This window comes from Lontra canadensis, unplaced genomic scaffold, assembly GCF_010015895.1.
Source record: "Lontra canadensis isolate GAN:19392208 unplaced genomic scaffold, GSC_riverotter_1.0 scaffold54, whole genome shotgun sequence".
Taxonomy (NCBI): domain Eukaryota; kingdom Metazoa; phylum Chordata; class Mammalia; order Carnivora; family Mustelidae; genus Lontra; species Lontra canadensis.
Genome location: NW_022631048.1, coordinates 5,289,735 through 5,306,356, shown reverse-complemented (window position 1 = coordinate 5,306,356; position 16,622 = coordinate 5,289,735). Strand labels below are relative to the sequence as shown.

Sequence of the window (16,622 nt, the reverse complement as noted above, 5' to 3'; positions counted from 1 at the left end):
GTCAATACAGACAGGCTTTTCTTTTGATTTAACTAAACTCTGCGGGCCACAAGAGACCTCATTTCATTAGCCTTTCCATAAATAAGGGTAATCCCTCCAGCCTTTCCTAGAAGACGTAGTGCCAGTCCTTTGAGGAAACATTGCAGTTACGAGGCAACTAAGTAAGAGTTTTTATAGGAAGTTTTACTAGATTCTAGTAAACTGTTCATCCCAAGAACTTCCAGTCTCGTGGTTTGACTTCCTCATTTCTTTTTCTGTCCTGAGATTGTCTTCTGATTTCTCTCTGACCGTATTTATTAGGAACTAAAGGTAACAGTCGTGGCTGCTGACTGCTTGTAGATTTTTAGATTAAGTGATCAATAGAGAGTTGTTAGTGTCAAGGAGATGAAAGCAGGATCCATGTAAGTTTTCTAGACCAACGCTGTCGCCTTATCTCCTAGGTGGTCAGTGCTATCATTGACTCCGGCAAGACTCTGTCAAGGGAAGAAAGGAAAGCCGAGCGCTGCCCACTGCTGTATCAGTGGCACCGGAAGCAGTACGTGGGAGCGGCCCACGGCATGACCGGGATCTACTACATGTTAATGCAGGTAGGTGAGAGCACTCGGAAATACTAAGACAGGGGCCACGGTATAAAATATCTGGCCGTGGGGCGCCTGGGTAGCTCAGTCAGTTGGGTGTCAGCCTTCGGCTTAGGTCATGATCCCGGGGTCCTGGGATCGAGCCCTGCATCAGGCTCCCTGCTCAGTGAGGAGCCTGCTGCCACCCCTTCCCCCACCAACCCATGCTGTCTTCTCGCTATCTCTGTCTGTTTCTCAAATAAATAAATCTTAAAAAAAGAAAAGAAAAAACTATTTGGCCAAAGAGTAAATGGGGATGGAAATTTTAGTATAAGTCAAGCAGGCTGATAGAAAAGAAGGATCCTCCCTTGAATCATGGAAACCTAAGCTCTACTTCGTGGCCCGCAGGCAGCGAGGAGCCAAGAGCACCTTCTCCATGTGGTTTTGTGCTGAGTCGGGTCTGGTTGCCCACATTCCTCCTCTGTCCGCGTCCTTCTGCGCATTGCAGTAGTGACTGAACAGAGGGGGACCCTCAGGGAGCAGAAAGGGTCTCCAGGATCCTGACGGAGACAGGGACTTTTTCATGTTCAGACACCCCAACTTGCTACCAGCTGTGTTCTAAACCTGTAACTGGTTTGTCGTGGTTATGATCTCGTCTCTCAGTCGTGCCTGCCGTCTGGAGCGGCCACCGCTGCATCAGGCAGGCGGAGAACCCCCCGCACACCGCTTCACCCTGCTTCAGCCTCTGGGCCTCTGGTTCCCCTCCCTGCTCTGTCCACAGCCTTTTCTTCCCTTTTTTTTTTTTTAATTAAGCCTTTCTTTACCACACCCATAACAGAGTAGTTCATTAATGCTCGAAATCACACAGCTAGTAAGTCAAGGAACATGGATTAGCATTTGGATTAAAACTTTTTAACTAAAAGCGAGAAATTTTTTACTTCAAATTCCTTTTTTTAAACCTACTCTACCGCTAAAGGAAATCCATATCTACATGGGACGAAAACCCCCTTTTCTGGTAATTAGTTCTCTTTGTTTATTGTTGTAGGAAGCAAAACGTACATATCCCAGTTTATGAATTTTCTTTATGGTGCAGACACGTTTTCAAGTAACTAGGTTTCCAGAGCTCATTTAAAAATAGCATTATTAGTTTGGAACACTGGTAGTTTGTGTATATTTTCTATTTTCACAGAAAATGTGTTAACACTAGCCTTTGAAACTTTTTTTTTTAAGATTTTATTTATTTGAGAGACAGAGATCACAAGTAGGCGGAGAGACAGGCAGAGAAAGAGAGGGAAGTAGGCTCCCTGCTGAGTAAAGAGCCCGATGCGGGGCTTGATCCGAGGACCCTGAGATCATGACCTGAGCCGAAGGCAGAGGCTTAACCCACTGAGCCACCCAGGTGCCCCTGAAACTTTCTTTTTAAATGATGCCCTTAGGGGAACGGAACCCTATGAAAACCACACCAATAAGACATAACCTTAAAGTTTAGATGTAGATGTTTAGGCTAATTTTGTTAGATATCAGGGGCTTCCTTGAGAGAAACGCAAGTCACAAAGTTGTCCCCTTTATCTGCTTTAAAGTGAAGAACGTGAGAATACACTTTCGGCAGGATTCTGTATAGAAATCGATGTCAGTTTTCTTGTAGCAATCACAGGCCGCAGTGTGCTACACCAGCTTCTGAGCCGGAGCCAGGTCGCACCTGTCCACCCAGCCAGGCACTTAACGCCACTCCGCGGAGCAGCGGGGGGACTGCGTGGTGCCGTAGGTTCTGCTGTGTGGTTTCATTGGGAAGGCTCTCAGAAGAGGTCGCACGAAAACTTTGAAAATGTGACTTAAACTCGCTTTCAGGATGGCAGAATAAAGACATTTCTCCTCTTGAAAACGATCTCAAAACAGACAAAAAAACAAACAAAAAAAACCCAGAAACCCAACTTCCTTGATGAGACTACGAGACACTCTGGAGGCCCAGAGTACATGTACGTAGACTGAGCGTAGAGGAAAGAGCGGCGGGGGACCAGATGGGACAGAGGCGGATCATGCGTGGGGTCAGAGGAAGATGCCCCGGAAGCCAGCGCGTCTGTGCGGCAGCACCCGGGCCCCGGGGACTGGAAGTGCCGTTGCTGGGGGAGGCAGAGCCGAACGGGGGATACGTTGCATACGGGGGAGGTGTGGGTGCAGGAGGGCAGCTTTGAAAATATTCACACGGAGCCACTGGATCTCCATCAGTGAGATGGCCCCGCAAACCGATTGTTCCTCCCCTGACTTCTGCTGGAGATGGAAGGGTCTGGAGCAACTGAACAAGATCCTGCAGCTTCAGAAAGGCCAGTGTGAGACAGTTGAAGTGAAGCATAGAACCGAACACAGGGGCAGGCCTGCGTGTCCACCGGGTTCTGGGCAGCCCTCCCTGCCCCCACGGGGATTGAAGTTGGGCTGTTGTTGTTGTTGTATTCTGTTATTGGAGGAATGGCTCAGATGAAAGGTTGCCCAATGTAGGAGTTTCAGAGTCCCCGTTAGAAATGTTAGCTGGCTGGTTCTTAGTCTCTACTAATTTGGCTGGGCCACAATGCCCAGGTAGGTGGTCAGACATTTTTCTGGATGTTTCTGTGAGGACATTTTGGGTGAGATTTACATTTAAACGGCATTGGAAGGTGGGGAGGGACAGTAAAGTATCCCCTGACTGAGAAGACACTTGGAGACCAGAAAACGAAGCAGGCCATTCACAGAGTCTACAGAGTTTTATTCAGGATGACTTTCTGACGCGGGGGGGGGGGGGGGGGGGGGGGGCGGGGGGGGGGGGGCTGGGCAGCAGAGGACGGTCCACAGCAGCTGCCTAGTTATTATTCAGGAAGACCAGACCTTAGACCATAGATTTTATAGACGGAGGGGACGTCCAGAGGGCACTGTAGTGAGGTCAGAAGGTTCTCACACCCCTTAAAGGGCTTGCATGCACCTAACTGACAGCTACCCTTTACGGAGATCTTGGGGCCCCCGTCTGTGCATCAGGAAAGGGTAAGACTGTGTTACCTCAGGCAGATTCATGAGAGGCCAAAACAAGCCTCCCCCAGTCCCTGCCTTGGCCGCCATTTCTAAGGTACGTGTGTCAGTCTCCCGGGGCCCGGAGCACGTAGCCGCAGGAGAGGTCACCGAGCAAATAGGAACAAGAGGGGGGCCGGAGATGGAGTCATAATTGCCAGCACTCCCACAGATGCTTGCACTTTTAGTAAAGCCGTTTCCATAATGTGGGTGGGCCTCATTCAGTCAGTCAAAGGCCTGCCCTGCGCAAGAGGGACTTCTCCAGCAGACGGCCTTCAGACTTTGGCTTCGACATCAAGACAAATTGAACTAAAGAAAGGTCCCCCCCAAGTCTTAAATAACCAGATAATTGAATTAATTTGAGCTTTATATGCTTCTTGGTATTCCAGGTAATTGAGGCCTTGAGGCTTTGCTATATTAGCTACAGTACAAAGGCTTAAAAAAAAAAGTAAGGAAAAATAAATGTTTTGTTTTCCTCTGTTTAAAGCCAGCAGCAAAAGTGGACCAAGAAACCCTGACAGAAATGGTGAAACCTAGTATCGATTATGTGCGCCACAAAAGATTCCGCTCTGGGAACTACCCATCATCGCTGAGCAATGAAACAGATCGCTTGGTCCACTGGTGCCACGGTGCCCCCGGGGTCATCCACATGCTCATGCAGGCCTACAAGGTCAGTGTCGCCATTCGTGTCACACGCATTGGATGTTTGGAGATCCGCTTTCCTCTGCCAGGCTTTTAGTCTGGTTTTGGCCAGCACATTTGATTGCAAACAAAAAACCCTTCAGAACTGATGTTTTTACAAAATTAAGTCTCCCTATTTCACTTTATCTTGCCCCGGAAGTTGGAGCTGTGAGTGCATGTGTGTGTGTATTTTTGTGGTTTTTTTTTTAATTTTTTAATTTTTTTATAAACATATAATGTATTATTAGCCCCAGAGGTACAGGTCTGTGAATCGCAAGGTTTACACACTTCACAGCACTCACCATAGCACATACCCTCCCCAGTGCATGTGTGTGTGTGTGTTGTTGTTTTTTTAAAGATTTTATTTATTTATTTGACAGAGAGATCACAAGTAGGCAGAGAGGCAGGCAGAGAGAGGGAGAAGCAGGCTCCCTGCTGAGCAGAGAGCCCGATGCGGGGCTCGATCCCAGGACCCTGGGATCATGACCTGATCGGAAGGCAGAGGCTTTAACCCACTGAACCACCCAGGCGCCCCAATGCGTGTGTGTTTTAATAGGGATTATGTTCATGTGTGAAAGAAAGGCTGGGTGGCAGCAGAGTAAGGATTTCCATTCTGCATGCAAATATCTGAGAAGGCAGTCGGCACTATTATAACCAAATGCTTTTTTGTTGGACTTCACATCATTTTATTTTCTTGCTTCATTCCTGGACGATATGCTTATTTGGGGCCCTTTAAATTGGACCTTAAAATTTCTATAAAATTATTCATAAGGAAGGAGTGTGATGTTCAAAGTTTTACACATATGGGGTATTACAAACAAATAGGCAGTACCTTTACTGGTTAATTCTGGTAGTCTCAAGATAGTATTTGGGCACAATATTAGGAATACATTTGATTTCTCTCCTGGACTAAGAATTAACCTTGTAAGTTGAAAGCAAACAATGCTGCCTTTTTTTTTTTTTTTTAGTTGTCTTTAAGTGTGTCTTCATAGTATTTTATTGCATAGAAGTTGAAATTACAAACAGCTTACTGTATCCTGCAATATTTTTAAGTTTTTTAGTGTTTCTTGGAAAAATAATTCACATTTAAAGAAAAAAATGTTTCAAGCAAGTTTTTTAGGAGACTGTACCACATTTTATTTTTTGAATTTCTTATTTGAGAGCGCCTGGGTGGCTCAGTCAACAGTTAAGCATCAGCCTTTGGCTCAGGTCATGATCCCGAAGTCCTGGGATCCAGCCCCACATCAGGCTCCCTGCTGAGCGGCGAGTCTGCCTCCCCCTTTCCCTCTGCCCCACTCCCCCTCAGATTCTCTCTCTAAAATAAATAAATAAAATCTTAATTTTTTTTCTTTGAATGTAGTTGACACACAGAGTTGTATTACTTCGTACAACCTAGTGGTGTCACAATTTTCTACATTATGCTCTGCTCACCACAAGTGTAGCTGCCATCTGTCACCACGCGATGCTATTACATTGTCATTGACTCTATTCCCTATGCTGCGCCTTTTATTCATGTGACGCATGCATTCCACCATTGGAAGCCTGTTAGCTCCCACTCCCCTTCACCCATTTTCCCGATACCCCCACAACCACAAGTTTGTTCTCTGTATTTACAGGTATGAGTCTTTTTGTTTGTTTATTCACTTTTCTTTTTTAGATTCCACATGAGTGAAATCTCATGGTATTTGCCTTTCTGTCTGACTTATTTCACTAAAGCATCATACCCTCTTGGTCCATCCATGTTGTACCAACTGGCATGATCTCCTTTTTTATGGCTGATTAATAGACACACGCGCACACACACACACACACACACACATCTTATCCATTTGTCTATCAGTGTACATCCAGGTTGCTTCCATATCTTAGCTGTTATAAATAATGCTGCAGTAAACAGAGGGGCATAATCTTTTTGAATTAGTGTTTTTGTTCTCTTTGGTCAAATACCCAGTAGTAGAATTAATGGATCATATGTTATCTCTAGTTTTAAATTTTTTTTTTTTTTAAAGATTTTATTTATTTATTTGACAGAGATCACAAGTAGGCAGAGAGGAAGGCAGAGAGAGAGAGGAGGAAGCAGGCTCCCCGCGGAGCAGAGAGCCCGATGCGGGGCTCGATCCCAGGACCCCGGGATCATGACCTGAGCTGAAGGCAGAGGCTTTAACCCACTGAGCCACCCAGGCGCCCCTCTAGTTTTAAATTTTTGAGGGATCTCCATAGTGTTTTCCACAGTGGCCGAACCAATTTACATTGCCATCAATAGTGCACCAGGGTTTCTTTTTCTCCCTATCTTCTCTAACACTTGTGATTTCTTGTCTTTTTGACTTTAGCCATTCCGACAGTGTGAGATGATACCTCATTATGATTTTGATTTGTACTTCCCTGTTGATTAGTGACGTTGAATATCTTTTCATTGTCTGTTGGCCATCTGCATGTCTTCTTTGCAAAAATGTCTAGTCAGGTCCTCTGCCCATTTTGTAATTGCATTGTAAGCAGTACTTCTTCTGTAGTTTTATCTTTTTAATGCATCTTTATTTGTAATATTTGATGTTGGAGGTTGTTGTTCATATATCAAGGTATATAATAGTAACCATAATAATTAGTGTTTTGGCATAAACTTTTTTTTTTAATTTTTATTTATTTATTTGACAGATCACAAGTAGTCAGAGAGGCAGGCAGAGAGAGAGAGAGGAGGAAGCAGGCTCCCCACTGAGCAGAGAGCCCGATATGGGGCTTGATCCCAGGACTCTGAGACCATGACCCGAGCCGAAGGCAGAGGCTTAACCCACTGAGCCACCCAGGCGCCCCTAAACTCTTTAGTTTTAATAGATAGAATCAGTGAAGCAGAATTCATATTTCTACCTAGAAATAACAAAAGAACTAGTCCCCAAATCAATTTTATTTTCCCTTTGTGGCTAACCATAATAATCTAGAAAAACTGTGGGAATTGTTCATGATATTGGCTAATTTTTCTGAATTTTTTAGTCCTCCTACAACAGTAATACGTAAAATATTCAAATATAAAATTCAGGTATGAGCATTTAAGAAAATAACTCAGAAAGTTATGATAAAAAAAAGCACAGTGAAATATACTCTTTGGAAATAAGAACTTAACACGACCTCAGTCTTTAAATTAAAATAAAATTCTGTTCAAATGGTTGCCTCCCTTTTTTAGAGCTTTAGAGAGATGGTTGTAACTTCGGTGACACAGAGATAAGTCTACAATTTTAGAATTGTCCAACCCTAATGAGTGTATTGTGAACAAACAACAACTCTTTGATATTCAAAACAGATGTATGACTTTGATAAAAAGTGGAACCTTTTGCTTCTGGGGGTCTCCCCCGTCCCCACCCGAGCCAGTGGTAAGCGGGTCGTCAGGAGCCCCGACATCCAGCGGGGCCATCATCCTGAGGAGGCCCATTTCTCCTGGTGCTGTTGCCTGTCCCTGCCGTCTGCTTCTAGCATTGCTGGTCACACGGGGAGCAACGTCACAGATGTCCCTGAGCCCCTGCTTCCTGTCTGGCTTCGGCTCAGACTGTCATTTGAATGTCTGGCCCTGCCTTGCTTACTCTGAAACAGAAAGTTCTCTCTTCTTTTAAGCGTAGAGCAAAGACACAAAGATCCCATACTCAGTCACTAAAACTTGATTTTGTCCATTTCCATCAAGACTCTCAAACACGAGGAAGGCGAGGAAGAAAGTCAGCTCGAGGCTCCCTTTTCTCTCGCGTTATTGTTAACTCAGATTCAGAGCATCTGCATTCGCTGAAGCGGTCTCAGAATTAGGAAGTGCTTACATTTTATATAAGTTTTCACTGTTTTCTCTTGCTGCCATGTGAATCCGTAAGTTCTTCAAGAACGCTTATGGAAGCATAAGGTTTTCAAGTATTTGAAAAAGATATTAATATCCTTCACAGATAAAACTATAAACTGAATCTAGTTTCACTTCATTTGTTTTCTCTTCTCAGAATTGCTAATCATGTGTGTAGTTGGGTGTCCTCTACTTTGTATGAACACATATTGTTAATTTGAAATTATGTAGTATTCGAGATGATCCTTGAAAAATGTCAGGGTTTTAATAATATTCTATGCTATATTAGGAATTATAGGAATTGCAGATGATTTTCTAGCAGATTACATTTCTGGACCCTATAGCTGGAAGCTGTTTTGCTGAGCAGTTCTTGATTATCTGACAGTAGATTACAGGCGATGGTAACAAATTCTACCTTCTAACTACACAGATGGGCCCTCCGGTGTTAGCATTTGTGTGAATTCAGCCACTATCAACAAATGCTCACATTGGTCCAATGAAAATTGTACTTGGAAAGGTATTTACAAATATGCTGCCCAGGAAAACCATGTAAGTCATACCACAGTGAGATTAATATACTCTTGATTCTGTGAAGTATGAAACCATCCCGCCTTCCCCACTCCTACCTACATCCCTCTGCTGGAAACCCCACATCAGAGCCGTATTAGAAATGCTCTCTGATGGCCGGCTGCTGAGCATACATCAAACATGCTTTCATGTAAACAGTGCTCCAGAAGCTCATTTGCAAGTTGACTATTTGAAACATGAACTATCTTGGGGTGCCCGTCAGAATGAGCTGGAGAGATCCCTTCAAATTGCACTTTGTTTCCTTCTTCCTCAAGATTTAAGTTTCCTTCCTAAGTTTAAGCATCACGTACATAAATCTACCACGCTTCATCCATTTGTTTTCCAGTTGTTTCTAGTTTTTTACTCTTTCACGCATAAGCTGCCATGAACATTCTTGTACGGGTCTTTTTGTAGATGCGTGTCTTCATTCCTTTGGGGCCAACACCTAGGAGTTGAATCGCTGGATCAGAGTAACTGTAAGAAACTGCTAGACCTTTTCACAAAGAATCTCGTTCCTTTTACGTTCCATCGACAACGTAAGAGAGTTCACATATTTGGCAACACCTGGTATTAAAAGGCTTTTTATTTACATTCGGGCAGATATTTCATTGTTTTTTTTTTTTTTAAGATTTTATTTATTTATTTGACAGAGAGAGAGGGACAGAGAGAGAGGGAACACAAGCAGGAGAGTGGGAGAGGGAGAAGCAGGCTCCCCACTGAGCTGGGCTTGATCCCAGGACCCTGGGATCATGACCTGAGCTGAAGGCAGTCGCTTAACCAACTGAGCCACCCAGGTGCCCGCATTGTAGTTTTTAATGGATAGCAATTTTGCCCGTGTTCCTGGCTCATTTATATATCTTCCTTTGTTGAATGTTTGTTCATTCCTTTTATCCACGTTGTTTTATTCTTTCTTTTATCTTGTTATTGAGTTGTAAGGATTCTTCATATGCTCTGGTTACAAGTCCTTGTCAGACAGATGTTTTAGAAATAATTTTGTAGTTGCCTGATCATAATGTTTGTGGTATCTTTTGATGAATAGAGTTTTTTAATTCTGATAAAGTCTATGTGTTTTCAAGTTTTTTATGGTAATTTCTTTCTGTATCTTGTCTAAGAAATTGTTAACCTACAAAATAAAACAGTCAATTATTTTACCAGCAAAATGGGCCTATTCAAGAATAGTGGAGAATTACATTTTGGGATATGCAAGCTGTAACAGAACCATAGGCAAGTCCAACAAACAAAGGAAATGAACATTATTTTATGGAGGAGGAGGAGGAAGCGGGGAGAGGTTGTTTCGAATGTAAGTCCACTGGACAAGAGCAGCTGTTCAGGGTCATGGCGGTTTCTCATTGGCTGAGTTGCAGGGCTAGTCAATTTCTTGTAGGAGACGCAGTGATCTCCTCTTGGGGCCTAAAATTGACGATTCTTTCCTCTTTCCAGTTTCCTCTTCTGTTGGGGTCTGTAATTGACAAGTCTTCCTGGAATTGAGTAGAGTGGCAGGTTTTCCTTCTAACCTCCTGACCCCACTTCAGTGAGTTTTCGCTTTTTTTAAAGATTTTATTTATTTATTTGACAGAGATTACAGGTAGGCAGAGAGGCAGGCAGAGAGAGAGGAAGGGAAGCAGCCTCCCCGCTGAGCAGAGAGCCCGATGTGGAGTTCGATCCCAGAACTCTGGGATCGTGACCTGAGCCGAGGGCAGAGGCTTTAACCCACTGAGCCACCCAGGCGCCCCAGTTTTTATTTTTTTAATGGTCACCGATTTTACTTAGCCCCAGGTTATACAGATAGCATTCTTCCCTGCCTGCACGGATTGAGATTTGGAACTATGAGCTATCTTAAATTTTATATATTACATGTATATTTCACATATTAGGTTTGTATATGTGACAAGAAGAGAGTCTTTTTTTTTAAGCATCAGGATGTCTGAATGTCCCTACATTGTTTATTGAAAAGACTTTTCTTTTCCCCCATTTGATTGATTTGGTGTCATTAATACTCATAACAGGCCACTGAGATGAAGACCTTATATCCTTTCATAGCTGGGAAAACTGAGACCTAAGAGGTTGAGCGACTCGTCCAGGGCTGGGCCACGCAGTTAAAAAGGTGACAGAGCTGAGATTCCGATGCAGGGCAGTGTGACCCCAGAGCTCACCCCTCAGCTGCTCTCAGGAGTCGGAGTCTTACTTCTGACCCTGGTGAATAGATCCCACATGAGGAAAGTGAGTGAAATGCAAATGTCTCTCTCCTTCCCCTTCGACCCTCTGCAGACACGGATTCACATCATTCATCTCGTTTTTTTTGAGGTCACTGCTAATCAGTTACAGGTAGATGAATCCTGTTTGCTTCCCACAAGGAGAGCGTCTCTGATGACGCTTTTGCCTCTAATTCATTTATGCATGCATGGACTGAGCTAAGCAGGGGGAGATGCGGACGACAGGTTCTGAGGGCAGGACTAGAGAAACAAAATAAATGAAATGTGGGGAGAAAGAGAAGAAAATGTAAAAGGGAATTGGAGGAGGCACAAACAGCTCCCTCCCGCCGGGCTTTTGTCCTCGCTGAGCTCATTTGTCTCTTTCCGTACAAACCACTCATTTTACTTCTGCAAAGCCATGAACCAGGAGGACGAGGGGAGGAGACCTTGGGTGGATTAAGACTGTGAGGCTCCATACGTGGCGCTGCTGATGGCGTTTGCTCTACCCCCAGAGCCGGGTCAGGTTTCCTAATGTGTCGTCGACTAAGCAGAACGGGAAACTAGAAACATCTTTTTAACACCGCTTTGCCTTTTCATGGCCCAGGTCTTTAAGGAGGAGAAGTACTTGAAGGACGCCATGGAGTGCAGTGACGTCATCTGGCAGCGAGGTTTGCTTCGGAAGGGCTACGGGATCTGCCACGGGACCGCCGGCAATGGCTACTCGTTCCTGTCCCTGTACCATCTCACGCAGGATAAAAAGTACCTCTACCGAGCTTGCAAAGTAAGGAGCCTTTATTCAGACAGCTTTTGAATACTCCAGGGCCTGCACAAAATCCAAAAATACAGCTTCTCCCCTTCTCTTAGCCCGTTTCTTGCAACTCTGTGGTCTCCCCTGTTTCTCCTGCCCACCCAGCCCCCCCATCCCGCACCGCACCTCTGGCCAAGCTGGGCCATGTTGACCGCTCTCTGTTGCCCGAGAATCTTCTTCCTTGTGTTCTTGGTGAATTCATGCGGTGTCTTACTTGCTGCCTTTTCACCTAGTGAAATCTCTGCTCTTAAATATGTTTCCTCGTAGTTTGCCGAGTGGTGTCTAGACTATGGAGCACATGGGTGCCGCATTCCCGACCGGCCCTATTCTCTCTTTGAAGGTAAGAGCAAGCGGGAAACGCCCGGTTTAAATACGTGGGTGAGTGAGTTTGGTGTTTCTGCCTCTCTCTGCACTGGCTCTATTACATTGGCTCCTAACTCAAGTAATAACTCCACAGCCATGAAATAACTGTGAACAATGTAGTTCATTGCTGAAAGTTATATTGAGTCTCTCTGCCTTACCTAATTCATGTACCTGTGAGTGTCCTTCAGATATTTCTCAATCTTTGGTAGAAAATACCTGCAGACAAGATAGAATGTTTGCTGCTCAGTAATAGAAGAAATAAGTTTACTCCTCTGCATATTGTCTTTAACAGTGTGTATATAATATCTATTCACAGGAAACTGGTTACTTAAATGTGTTTAATTATTTCAGGTGTATAAAGAAGTATAAATAATTGATCTTAGTAATTTGAAAGTATTAGTAGTTGGAAAAATGATAGCCTACTGAAGAAAGTTCTGAAAAACAAGCAAAGACAGGAAATGGACAAACACAATAAGTCTGTTGCAAAGCACCATGTGTAGAATATAATTCAGGAAAACAAAATAGAAACCCTACAGAGAGGACTCATACATTTTTTGTATTTGTATTCTATGTGTGTGTGTGTGTGTGTGTGTGTGTGAGAGAGAGAGAGAAAGAGAGAAAGAGAGAATTAGATAATTTGTAATGCCAGCCACAGAAATCAAAGGGCAAAGGCTAAATGGTATTAGGATAAATTGTTGATGACTTTTAATTACTTTAGGGCTTCATTTTATACTAATTCCGAAGTAAACTTCAGAAGGAATAAATGACTATTTTTTTAAAAACCAAACAATAGATGGGTGTTGAATTTTGTCAAATGCTTTTTTCTGCATCAGTTGACATAATGTTTTTTTTTTCTTTTAAATTTATTAACATTGTGGATTACATTGGTTGATTTTCAAATTTTAAGCCAGCCTTGCATCTCTGAGGTAAACCTCGCTTGGTCTTACATATTGCTGAAGTGTATTTGCTAATATTTTGCTGAGGACTTTTGTGTCTGTATTCATGAGGAATTTGGCCTAGAGTTTTCCTTTGTTGTACTATCTTTGTCTGTTTTGGTATCAAAGTAATACCGACCTAATAAATGGTAATGAGAACTATCCTTTGCTTTTCTGTTTTCTGGGACAGATAATGTATTAATTGGTGTTAAATGTTTGGTAGAATTCTCCAGTGAAATCTTGGAGTAGAGATTTGGGCAGGGGTAGTTTTAAAACTTAAGATCAGTTTGTTTAATAGTTTATTTTTTTTAAGATTTTATGTATTTATTTGATAGAGATCACAAGTAGGCAGAGAGGCAGGCAGAGAGAGAGGGGAAGCAGGCTCCCCGCTAAGCAGAGAGCCTGATGTGGGGCTCGATCCCAGGACTCTGCGATCATGACCTGAGCCAAAGGCAGAGGATTTAACCCACTGAGTCACCCAGGTGCCCCTGTTTAATAGTTTAATAAGGCCTAGAGGCTGGGGCCAGCCAGCTAGCAGACTACCTTGCCCACCCTCCTGTAGATCAATTTAAAACCCGATCTTGGTGCAGACCACAATGATTTGCAGTGATTTTGATGAAAACAAAGTTCGTTTTATTTATTTTTTTTAAGATTTTGTTTATTTGAGAGAGCAGGAGCAAGAGGAGGGGCAGAGACGAGGAGACTCTCCCATGAGCACCGAGCTTGACACCGGGTTCAATCCCAGGACCCTGAGATTATGACCTGAGCTAAAGTCAGATGCTTAACCCACTGAGCCACCCAGGCGCCCGAAAACAAAGTTCATTTTAAAGTGGCATTTGTGTGTGTGTGTGTGTGTGTGTGTGTGTGAGAGAGAGAGAGAATAATGGAATATTTAACCACAAAAAAAGAAGGAAATTGGGGCGCCTGGGTGGCTCAGTGGGTTAAGCCTCTGCCTTCAGCTCAGGACATGGTCTCAGGGTCCTGGGATCAAGTCCTGCATCGGGCTCCCTGCTCAGCAGGGAGCCTACTTCTCCCTCTTTCTCTGCCTGCCTCTATGCCTACCTCTGATCTCTCTCTCTCTCTGTGTCAAATAAATAAATAGAATTTAAAAAAAAAAAAAGAAATCTTGCCATACTGCCATAGATGGAGAAGGTCAAATGTACCACTTCCCAAAGCAAACCAAATCCGTCAGTGAAAGATAGCGTATGATTTCACTCATATGTGGAATTTAAGACACAAAACAAAGGGGAAAAAAGACAAACCAAGAAACAGACCCTTAACTACAGAGAAGAAACTGAAGGTTACCAGAGGGGAGGTGGGCGGGGCGGGGGCTGGATAGGGGAAGGGAATGAAGAGGACCCAGGATGAGTGCAGAATAATGCATAGAAGTATTGACTCCCTCAGTGGTACACCTGAAGCTAATGTTAAAATTTAGAGTTTTAAAAATTAAAGTGGAATTCCTAAAACTTAAAGGAGATTAAAAAAAAAATGCAACCTTTTGTTTGGACTAAAAATAAAGCTCTGAGAGAGGAAGTTTTATAGTTGAAATCTCACCATAGCAGCACTGTAGCTTTGTAGGAAGCCATTCCATGAGATCATCCTAAAGTTTCAAGATATGAGATTAAAGCCCAGAACCCAATTAAAAAAAAAAAAAGAAGAAGAAAACTGGTGTTATCTGCTGGGTGCTAATGTAAGGATTTCTTTGTTTGTTTTGTACTTTTTTTTTTTTTATGAAGTCATTGATGAAGTCCTCAGCACCTTTTCCATCATCCCGATAGCCCCTGGCAAAGGAAATGATTAAAGTTCACTTGGTTTCAGACACTCCCTAATGGCCTCTAATAAAGGGACCCACATTGTACGTTGCAGGCATGGCCGGCGCGATTCACTTCCTCTCCGACATCCTGGCACCAGAGACCTCCCGGTTTCCGGCATTTGAACTTGCCCCTTCGCAGAGGAACACAAAGATGTAGAGAGACTACTAAGACACCGGTTTGGACCAAAAGCCAGATTGCTTAGTGCCTGCCACAGAACCAACTATGAATCCTGAAGACGGCAAGAAAAGGAGAGAGAGAGAAGCAAACACCTTCACGGGCCCCCTTTGTTGCAGAGACCCTCAAGTTAGAGCATGAATGACAGAAACCATCCCATCAGCGTTTTGTAACAGTGTTCCCCTTCCCGGTGTAAAATACGAATTCTTCACATCCGGCCTTCTGTAGCATTTGCATGTTTCTTGGTGTGTGTTGTGTGTAGGTGTAAGTTGCTCCAGACAGGAAGCCCTGCTCTTTCCGCGAGCCCGGAGCCGACCGCGCGCGAGAGGACGGTGGCAGCCACTTCTCTGTACATAGTATTTCAAGGGAGGTGTCTTCTGTGTTGACAAGCAGGAATGGTCAGGTGGTGTCCCTCTTACAGATCAGAAAGCTTCTCTGAGGTGATATCCTAGTGATACTTTGTCAGCACTTTCTGTGAGTACCTTTCAGACAAGCATGAGGGGAGACTGGTCCAAAGACTGAAATTAAGAGTCATGTTAATTGGGGGGGGGGGGGGGCGGGAATGGTTGGGGGTGGGGGTTGAGCCTTTGCACAAGCTAGCTGAATGCTCCCCCCTTGTGTTCTGTGTTCACCCTTAGTGTTTTTAAGAAGCCAGAGGGCACGCACGGCAGCTCTACTGGGGCTCCCTGTTCTCAGCAGAAGCTCCGGGCGCCGGTGTGGAGTTCCAGAGGCTCCTTTCAACCCTATCCAAAGCGGCCAGTGCCCTGGGCAGTGGACTTCGTGATCCCAGAAAACAGTCAAGGGAAGCCTTTTCATGAGCATAATGTAAATCAAGTAGGAGTGACTAAGCACTGGCCGTTCTAGATTTGGTTTACATTATTAAAACAGACGACACCTCAATTTTATCAACATCGTAACCTATTATAAGTTCAGTGGATACAGTTCCAGATGGTGATAAGCAGATACTCATCTGTTTCCTTGTCCTTGCAATTAAGCTTACTTCAAAATTTGGTAAGTTACTGCAGTATAAATTTGGGAGGAATATAGTCATTTTTTGGCCTACTTTTGGGTGATTGAAATCTCACATTTGATGAAATATATTAAGTGAAAAAGGACTAGTCTGCATTTATACATATGGGAAACATAATCTAACCAAGAAAATTGTGGTGTTATCTGTCTGACCTGTTTTATCTAAAAAAAAAAAAAAGGGGGCATTAATTTTGATTAGCATATCCTCAATAATTCTTTTAGATTTCAGTTTTTAGAAGAGTTTTGTCATCACCATACCAGTGGCCTAGGACTTTCCATGTACTTGTCCTCTTGGGAGCTAAGGCATGGGTCATAAAAGCCTAGACAGGCTTCTCCGCTGGTCTGCTCCTTGCCTGTAAGGGTCTGTCTAATCACTCATCAGCCCTGGTTCCCTCTCCTTTCATAAAGGAGCAAGAATATCAACGTGGAAGACAAATCTTCAGGCATATGCAGTTCGTGTAGGATGTTGCTGACCCTTTATTTGCGGGGCTGTGGCCTCCTAGCTTGTGACCTTCATTTTCTAAATGAAGCCTCATGGATCCCTTCATTGCAGACATTGTTTCTAAGTCGTGACCATCCTCTCTCAAGTTAGGTTGATGGCTTCCCTGGGTGTAAATTCTCATGGTTATAGTGTAACCAACTTCCCGGGCCCGCCCAGTGC

At 43.7% G+C, this 16,622-nt stretch overlaps 1 protein-coding gene across 1 annotated transcript in view; it reads left to right on the top strand.

Annotated features, from left to right (window-relative positions):
* Window positions 1-15,151, top strand: part of LANCL2 (LanC like 2) — a 49,875-nt gene extending 34,724 nt beyond the window's left edge. Inside the window, exons 5-9 of the mRNA XM_032874986.1 lie at window positions 441-587; window positions 4,078-4,260; window positions 11,443-11,619; window positions 11,914-11,986; window positions 14,811-15,151. Coding sequence (XP_032730877.1) covers window positions 441-587; window positions 4,078-4,260; window positions 11,443-11,619; window positions 11,914-11,986; window positions 14,811-14,914 — 684 coding nt within the window. The 3' untranslated portion in view covers window positions 14,915-15,151. The remainder of the gene's footprint in view (window positions 1-440; window positions 588-4,077; window positions 4,261-11,442; window positions 11,620-11,913; window positions 11,987-14,810) is intronic.
* The last annotated feature ends 1,471 nt before the right edge of the window (window positions 15,152-16,622 follow it).